Source organism: Solanum verrucosum, unplaced genomic scaffold (genome assembly GCF_900185275.1).
Source record: "Solanum verrucosum unplaced genomic scaffold, falcon-dt-bn FXZP01000095.1, whole genome shotgun sequence".
Lineage (NCBI taxonomy): Eukaryota > Viridiplantae > Streptophyta > Magnoliopsida > Solanales > Solanaceae > Solanum > Solanum verrucosum.
In genome coordinates, this window is record NW_026020060.1 from 983,127 (window position 1) to 993,434 (window position 10,308).

Below are 10,308 nucleotides of genomic sequence, written 5' to 3' on the forward strand. Positions count from 1 at the left end.
ATTTGGATATAAAAATGCACCAGGTAGATATCAACACTTTATGGATAACTACTTTAAACAATTAGAAAATTGTGTAGTATACATTGATGATATATTACTATATTCTAAACCCAAGATGAACACATAAGATTATTAGAAAAATTCATACATATTATAGAATATTCAGGCATAAATCTAAGTAAAAAGAAAGCAGACATAATGAAAAATCAAATAGAATTCCTAGGAATACAAATAGATAAAAATGGAATAAAAATGCAAACACATATAGTACAAAAATAATTAACTCAAATGATCAGCTAGATACGAAAAAGAAATTACAATCATTTCTAAGACTAGTAAACAAAGTAAGAGAATACATACCAAAATTAGCAGAGAATTTAAAACCATTACAACAAAAATTAAAGAAAGATGTAGAATATCAGTTTGATAAAAAAGACCAAATACAAATACAAAAGGTAAAATTATTATGTAAAAACTTACCAAAACTATACTTTCCAGATGAAAAACAAAAAAAATTACCTATATAATAGAATCAAATGCGAGTGAAAAAAGTTATGGAGGAATATTAAAATACATGTATGATGGCAATACGATAGAACATCATTGTAGGTATTATTCAGGAACATTTAACAATATAGAAATAAAATGGGAAATAAATAGAAAAGACTTATATTTAGTGTATAAGTGTTTATTAGCATTTGAACCATATATTGTATATAACAAATTCATTATAAGAACAGATAATACACAAGTAAAATGGTGGCTAACAAGAAAAATACAATATTCGGTAACAACAAAAGAAATAAGGAGATTGGTATTAAATATATTAAATTTATATTTACAATTGAAGCAATAAAAACTGATAAGAATGTTATTGCAAATTGCTTATCACGACAAAGCTACTCAGACTTAGACTGAGGAAGAAGGTACAATTAAAAAGATACTCAAAACTATTACTACACTTTGTACAAAAGTGGATAGTATGGACAGCGAGATACAAAAGATAAAGACTAATGAAGATAATCTGAAGTCTAAAGCTAGTATAAGTCAGCAGCATGACTATAAAAATGCGGAATTATTTCGATCGAAAGACAGAAAAAATTCAGAGCTAAAAGGTGACATTGGGAAACACCTAAAAACCCATAACATTTATTTAAATACAGCTGCAGGTACAAGCCAACGAGTTAGTGAAAAACATAAGAACTCAAACTTAAACCAGTTATTCGAAAAACCATTTACCCCAAGGCCAACACCAAAAAACATATTGACTATAGAACCACAAACTTCTACATACGCGGATAGCCTACACCATGACAAAAGGACATATAACCATATTACGCAAACCTATATAGAAAATATATACAAAGTCCAAACATTTTTAAATCCTAAAACCAGATCTACTACAACCCAAGAACCCAATCAGGATTATTTAATCGAAAAATTAGAAGGTTATAATAAACTGATTGCATAACCAAAAACTAATGCCAACTTAGTAAAGACATGTTACAACTATGGACTGTTAAATACAATATATACATATGATGGAGAGGAACTAAGTGGAATACCGGAACTACATAAAACATTTATTCCATATAAGAGAGTTACTAAGGGAAATGTATTCTATGTAAAAATTTATACGGCAACAACAGAGATATTATACGAGGAAATAAAACCTCCGATACAAGTGGTAAAGATAGGACTAACAAAAGATATGATAATACCGAAAGATATCGAACAACAACCAGAGATACAAAAAAGCGATATACCCAATTTTTATGCCAATAAGAGAATAATTGGTATATCAACCATTATACAAGAACTAGCAAATAATTATTTAAACGAAAACGCTATATGGAGCTACTATGCAAGAGATCAGTTAATGATTTATTTCAATTCAAGGGAGCTAAGGAAAGCAGATATGGATGAAGTCCAAAGATGGATTTTATCATTACTTAAGCCAGAAGAACGACCTACGACACGAGCACTAAAAGTAAGATTTATTTCGGCAGAATTATTAACCAGATATTGCAAGCTAATTGGTCACAAATACCCTGATCACATATGTTCGAAATGTAACGGTGAAGATAACATAATTCCAGATGTCAATTTAGAGTGAAAAAAAACGATCAAGATAAGATGCAGATAAGACAAGATAAGATATGGACAAGATTAAAAAGATAAGATAAGTTTTTTGACTAATTGTGTAAAGTAACGTGACAATGTAAAATAATAGGTGTATAGGTGTGTAAGGATAAGGTAAAATAGTAGGACAAGTGTAAAGTAGGTGTGGAGTGTTATGGTATGTCATAAAGTGTATAGTATGGTGTGTCATAAAGTAGGTGTAAAAAGTCATATGTGTCATAAAGTAGTTGTAAAAAGTCATATGATGGGTGATGTATTAGGAAGAGTACGTGTAGTATTGTGCAGATTTTCCTTTCTCTATAAAGGAAAGCATATGTAACATAAAAGGCAGGGAATGCCTAATATATAAAACTCTCCTTTCAAAAACTCTCTCAATTAAAAACTAATATTTTAAAAGATAATGGAGCAACAATTTGAAATCAAACCAGATATTTCAGATAGCATGAATAAGCAAGAGACAAAGGTATATTGTTCAAAAAATATGCGGAACTAATTTCATATACTCCTGAATATCATATATATGATTGAATAAATTTATGTTAGTTATTATGTATTAGAATTATTTGAATCATGATTTCTAGTTTATTAGCACACTGGAAATAGGGAGAAAACTTCTATACTATGCCATCCTAATGTTGAAATCGGTAGACGAGGAAGCCGTTTAGGGGAGTAAACAAAGTTGAGGCGCTGATAAAAAGGAAGTATCCGCTGAAGTACGATGCTAGTAGTGACAGGAGAACATGATAAACAAATAATCTAGTTCATAATGATCTAATATGAATTTAATCAATTATGGATATGATAGGAAGGAATAATTTAAAATAAAAAACCTGCATAATAAAGAACATGACTACATACGTTCATGATGAAATGATAAAAAACTATGAAACTTTAATCTTATATATACTTAAAGAATATAAAAATAATCGAATTAAGAAGAATCATATGAGAAAAAATATTTAATGATAACGAATCAGAAGATATATTGAACAACAATGGTATGAAATAGACCTACATGATTTAGACTACGAAAGAATAGAATGGTACGATTTAGAAATAAATTCAGACTAAAATGAACTATGAATATTTACAATATTGGACAGAATCTATGGAAGATATAAAACTATTGGGACAATTAATGGAAGAAAATTTATATATGTACCCAAGAACCCAAGATATGTTATACCTAGAATATATCATAAATAATATTAAAGAAATATCAAGATTAAAACACTTAGCCAAAGAATATTACAATAAAAGCTTTAGTAAAAATTAATATTGTAAAAACATAAAAGCATGAACTCCTCATTTACCAAAAGTATTCCTCACCTACCAAAAATAATTCTTCTTAAAAAGTATATGAATTCCACACTACCACCTACTACACTATGAATTCCTCAGTCACCAACTCCGCACCGAAAAATGGTACTGTTTTATTTCTGTAATATCCTGAGACATATTCTCAACACTACTTCTTGGATCAGGAATTGTAGATTGTAGTCTCATCTGAAATTGACCTTGTGAACAAATCTGCTAATTCATCATTTGTCTTGCAAGGCTTGTGTACATCTTCTGTTGGATTAAATGAGAAGCTCTTACCTCTCATTTCAACTTGTAAAATCTCTTGCTTAGTAGAATAAAAAATTCGACAATATTTGTCTCCAAATAATAATTTAAATCCTTTTTCTATTAACTGACCAACACTAAACAAACTTTTATCAATATCAGGCACATAAAAAACCTCTAAAATTATTTTGGTACTTGAATTTGTTTTAATTGAAACAGACCCTTTTGCTTTTGCAGGAATACATTCACCATTCCCAATTCTGACTTTCTTATTTTCCATAGGGATGAACTCTTTAAAAAGATTTCTTTCATATGTCATGTGGTTTGTACAACCACTATCAATCATCCAAAAATCAGATTTTTTGGTTGAAAAACAAGTTGCCACAAATAAGTGGTCTTCTTCAGTAGTGACTTGGGAAACTGTTTCATCTTTTTGAAATTTGCTTTTGCAAATCACATGACCAAGTTGTTTGCAGTTCTTGCACTATGCATATGGTCTTTTCCAACATTTATATGGAGGATGTCCATTTTTTCCACAGTGCTGACAAGGTGGGTAATTTTTCAAAAAATTACCCTTGCTTTGAGTTTTGTGGTTGCCTACTAATGCTCCTTCAACCATGCCATCTTGCCTCATAAGTCTCCTTTGTTCCTGAGCCTGCAAAGAATTTAACGATTCTGCCAAGGTAATTTTGGACAGATCTTGTGTGTTTTCCAAGGTATTTATACATGCTTCATATCTTTCGGGCACTGTAACAAGAATTTTTTCAACAATTCTTGTATCTTTAAATTCAGTCCCTAGTAATCTTACCTTGTTGACAATACCAAGAAATCTGTCAAAGTATTTCTTGACTGTTTTTGACTCTTTCATTCTCTGCAATTCGAATTCCCTCATTAAATTTAATACCTTTATTCCTCGTATTCTTTCATCTCCAGCATATTCTTTCTTCAGATAATTCCAAATATTTTTTGGTGATGTGAGAGTCATGATTTTCGTGAAAACAGTTGTTGAAACAGCTGCAAACAAAGTTGCTTTTTCCTTCGACCTAATGGTTTTCTTTTCCTTGTGACTCTTGATCTGGGCCACGGTGGAATTATTTGGCTGCAAATTAATTTCATAATCTTCTTCCATGGCTTCCCAAAGATCAAGAGCCTCCAAGTAAGTTTCCATTCTCACAGCCCATAGTTGATAATTCTCACCATAAAAAATAGGAGGAGCCATTCGTGAAAAACTATTTTCATAATTTTTTTTTTCTACTCACAGGTCCCTTAAGAAGAAGGCTCTAGATACCAATTGTTGGGATTTTAATAAAGAAATAAAGAAAATAACAGAGAAAGACTTTGAGAGAAAAAATACTGTAGTATTATCAAAGGGAATTATTTTATTAATAATTCAGAGACTTGCATTTATAGATATAATTCCTAACTAAAAATAGAAAAATAAGATACTAACTTATCAGCTTAATTCAAATAAAAAATAAAAAGAACTAACTCCTAAATGTAAGTCAAATAGGACTCTAATAACATAATTTAAAAATCCTAAAAATAGCTAACTGTTTTATTTCAGTAATATCCTGAGACATATTCTCAACATATACTAATATGAGTATTGTTAGTTTCAAAATCTTATTGTGATTAAGTACTTGAATAGATTTCATTAATTTGAATGCTCAACGAAAAGGGAAGACTTGAGTTCCGGAGTGATTGTTTGGTTATTTGAGGTAAGTGGATTTCTAAACCCTTGTTAAGTGTATGGAATTCGTGTATTTCCTTGTAATATGTGTTTGGGGGGTAAGGAGACTTGGTGATGGGTTGACTTGTTCATATTGATTAAATTTAATGATGAAAAAAAGAGTAATAAAAGGCAATGTGATTAATTGTTGATGTGTGATGTATTAAGGATGGTTTGAAACGCTTGTTGAATCTTTGTGTTGTTGTGAATTGTGCCTTATTGTGAAAATTGTTACCTCCTCATTATTTTTGTGAACATGTCATTTGCATTGTTCTGAGACATGATTGTGACAAGTGTTATGTGAATTGAGAAAGAGTAAGAAATTAAAGAGGATGTACCACTTCGAGAGACATGTCGCGCACCGCGATATATACTATATTTCGAGGGAAGTATAGCACACCGTGATTGATTCTATTATCGAGGGACATGTCGCGTTCCGTGACAGATAGATGGACGGATATGTCCTCCATGGATTCCAGATTGAGAGACAACGGGTGTGTATCGTTAGGTCAGACATGCATCACTATACTTGACATTGCATTTCATTGCATTGCACATTTTTATCATTGATGAACTTGATCTTGTGTGTTGCTGATCTTGTGAATGCCTTTCTGTGGAAGTTGTGATTGATGAATATCGAGTTGTTGTTGAGGATATGTAATTTGTTAGAGTGTTGTTGTTGAGCTGTGTGCTATGGAAACTGTGAACTGTTAGGTTTGACTGGCTTTATGCAGGTTGTAGTTGTGAAGGTTCGGATGGGGTGTAAGGAGTACCCGTATTCTGTTCCCTTAGCTTGTGTTTATAAGTTTACTTGTTAAGTACCGTATTTTGGTACTCACCCCTTGCTTCTACATTTTTGTAGGTTACAAGACCAGATCTTCGTGATACCTTCTATTCTCTTCGTTTACGAGGCTTTCTGTGGAGATTTGTGAGGTAGTTGTTTGTCATCTCAATGGACCTTCTTACTCATGTTTATGATTTTGTTTTTACTTGAACGACAACGTCATTTGAGACTTAAGTATTTTATTTCAATTCTAGTATTTACATTAGAGGTTTGTGCATGTGACAACCAGGTTTTGTGGATTGAGTTAAGTTGACTTGTTATTCGTATTAGTAATTGTTATTGGACTTTTATTTTTATTTTATTTCCACACTATCAAAATGATTGGGTTTTAGGCTGACTTGTCTTGGTGGGATAAGACGAGTGCCATCACATCCATTTTTGGGTTGTGACAATATGTTATAACAGGGTGCTGAAGTATATTAACTATATCTTTTTTTTGATGTAAGATAAACATGTGATTATAGATATGATTTCATAGATAGAATATATTATTTAATTTTAACTTTTAGTTTTCAGGTAAAAAAGGAACCTTTATTAGTTAACTATGGACAGTAAGATAACTATCTTTTATTTATGTACAAAGTCAATAGAGAAGTCAAATATGGGAGTCAACAACAAGAATGACATCTATTATGTTATAACTAATAAAATAAAAATTAATATAAAAAATAGTTCTAAAAAAATACATCTAAATAATTTAACGTGGAATACAGTTGCAAAACACATCCATTTATATGACAAGAAAAAATTACAACAAATATCGTCTATAAGGTAATATTAGTAAGATATGACTACTTACATGATTGACTCTCATCAAATTGAAATAAACATATGCATTATTGCATTAGACTAATAAAATATTTCATTGACAATCTTCATAGGTTCGCGTAAATAAGAGATATATATGACGATCCAAATTGAACATTTACAAAATAATCTGCCAAATTATTTTGTGCAAAACTTATTATTCAAATCTTCGCTTAAATAACAAATACTATTTACTATAACATATATTTTCTGAATTGGTAATCACGTGCAACCCACGTGTCAAAAAACTAGTATATATATATATATATATATATATAGTAGTTTATGGGAACGCCCTTTGCGCGTGTATCCCGTATTATTGAGTAAATTATTTCTTTAAAAAATAAATACTATTAAAATATATGATTTGAGTTCTTTTTTGTAAAATATGTATAATTGAGATTTCTTACTTTGTCTTTGTACTAATTGTGACACTCAAATTTTATGACCTTCAAAATAATGCACCGAGATAATAATATAAGAAATTTATAAAGTAAACTCTATTTATAAGTAAAAAAATAAGCTTGTAAAGAAAAAAGTAAAAGATAAAAACAATCAAAATTAAATTCCTCGATAGTGTTAAAAGTTCATTTTTATTGGTAGAATAATGTTTAAAGATCAAAAAATTGCATGAGATTAATCCTCTGCAAATCGTGGTGTAATATTAATGTTTCTTCAGTTAACAGCTTGAGAGGAGATTATTTAGTTTTTGTACCAAAAATGATGTAAGATTAACTTTGAGTGAAAGGAAAACAAAACCTTTCCATTTTTTCACTTTGTCTTATGAATCTCCTGATAAGTATAATGAACGTGATCAAAATATTTTAGTAAATTTTTATCCACAAGCACTTTAAACCAATTAGTTAATTATAAATATTTAAAACTAAGGTGTAAAAAAGTCTTATTATTTATATTTTGAAAATCAGGATATCTATGAACATAACTACTATTTTTATATAGAATTTAATTTTCTCTTCATAATACATAACTTATCCACCATCAATCTAATGGTATATGTTTCACATTCTTCTTTTTTCCAAAAAAAAAGTAAACATTTTATCACATTCATTCTTAAAGATGATAGTTAATGTATATGTAAAATTATAAGTACAAAGAAGAAAAAAAGGAAGAAAGATACACATGAGCAAGACAATTAGGCATTTTTTTTTTTGCTTTAGTCTCAATAATGAAAACTAAATATTTGAGCATACAAAATAAAAATCTGAAATTAAAGCAAGTTGCTAACAACAATTCAACTATATGAAGACAAATAGAAAAGTCTTATTATAATTCTAATCACTACAAATAAGTATAAAACTAACACACCAAGCTCTGATGCTTCAATCGTTGAATTCTTGTCTATTCATATGACTGTATAGGGGGATCTCACAAGTTTCACCACAAATTGTGACATTATTTCACCTGTTTAGAGCTCCTACACACAAGAATTGTAGGAGTAGTAAATAAAAGTCTTTCTTGAAAAAGTTAAATTTATAGGACAACAATTATGGAAACACGAAAAGTCACATGAAAAAATGAAAGGTCCAAAACTATAAATAACTGACAATTCAAATAATAATTAAAATATTACTATTTAATATTTAATTCAGCCTAGAGGTAAAATGGTAATCTAACTTTTCATCTTTGGAGCTTCCAAAAAATCACGGAAACATGAAAAGTCACATGGAAAATTGGAAGGTCAAACACTATTAACATAAATATAATGATTCTTTCATTGTTTTTATAATAAATAACTAACAATTCGAATAATAATTAAAATATTATTATTTAATAATTTATTAATTAGATGTTTAATTTAGCCTAGGGGTAAAATGGTAATCTAACTTTTCATCTTTGAAGCTTCCCACTTTTAGTAATATATATATATATATATATGGCCTCTTTTCTCTATATATTATTTTGATCTTCTGCTTATTATTTATGTTTTAACTTAAATTGTGTCATACACACCTTGTGTTTGATTTAGTCTTGTTCACTCGCTGGGTTGTAGTAGACAATGTCGTATCAGAGCTTTAGATTCACCGTTGTCACAAGTATAGGAGCAAGGGTCTAGTAGAGTCTTGTGGATCGGTACGATGATGTATGTGTACAATCTTCTAGAGCCTATAGGGCATTCTTAGTAATACTTCATTGTTTCTTATCATTCGTTGATGGTTGTATTAACATATAAACTTTGTTTACTTCACTCTTTCTCATATAGCTAGGACGAGATAGACTGTAGGTGGGGAGAGCCTCCTACACCTCCAGGTGGAGCTCTAGCTAGGGCAGAGAAAGAGGTCAATCTAGATGTTGGGAGTGGACACCAGCACCAAAGCCCCAATAGAGGTTGAGCATGTTCAACGTCAGCCAGAGGGTGTGGGGCCATTCCATCCTCCACCAAGATATGTGGCCACACCAATGCTTCATGATACTTTGGCTAGGATCCTCAGCTTCATGGATGACATGTCTCAGGTGGGTACTATGCTCACTTCTAATGCACCTCATATTAGAGATGATGACTAATCTAAATTATGTAATTATAATATATACTGGTCGGTACTTTAATTCCAAGAATACTACTTTTTCTTACTACCTCATTCAACAGACCTCAAGTTATAATCAAGAATTTATTATCTACTTACTTTTGACACCATATTCAAGCCTATGCCACTCCCCGAGCCTACACCTTAGACGTGACCGGCACAGGAGAACCATTGCTTTTCTCCAAGCGAACCCTTGGCCTGACTCAATACTCAGCGCAAGACTTACTCAATAACATAGGAACTCAAATGAAAAGATTAACTCAATTTTCTCAAAATAAATAACTAATAATGTTTAATAGTATTTAACTAGGCAAAAAAAGGAAACTCAAGTCTTAAAACATTAACAAGGAAAATGGAAAAAGATTCCTCATAATACTACTATCTATGAAGCCTTTGAATATGATGATGGAAGTTGGGACAAGACCTGCGACATCCTAACAAACTTAATAGTAAATGTAGAACCCTCCGGAAGTTAGGAGGCTCACCAAAGCAAATTGGAACTGCAAGTGGTATCAACAGAGCGCCTGTTGATGATGACCCTGAACATTTGTATCTCCATCATAAAATGATACAGGCCGAAGGGCGTCACTACATTGAATGTACAAGCATGCAAGGGGAAAACTGAAACATACATATATAGCTTGAACTGATAGGAAGGGAAGACATACTCACCTTGT

General features: G+C 30.8%; 1 protein-coding gene across 1 annotated transcript; it reads right to left on the minus strand.

Annotated features, from left to right (window-relative positions):
* Window positions 1-4,192: 4,192 nt before the first annotated feature.
* Window positions 4,193-4,927, minus strand: LOC125823364 (uncharacterized). Its single transcript, XM_049502749.1, has one exon. It carries the CDS (start codon window positions 4,925-4,927, stop codon window positions 4,193-4,195), a length of 735 nt encoding a protein of 244 aa, XP_049358706.1.
* Window positions 4,928-10,308: the final 5,381 nt, after the last annotated feature.

Bases quoted from the DNA above. Each gene is read 5' to 3' on its own strand.
- LOC125823364 (XM_049502749.1), bottom strand. From the start codon at position 4,927: ATGGCTCCTCCTATTTTTTATGGTGAGAATTATCAACTATGGGCTGTG.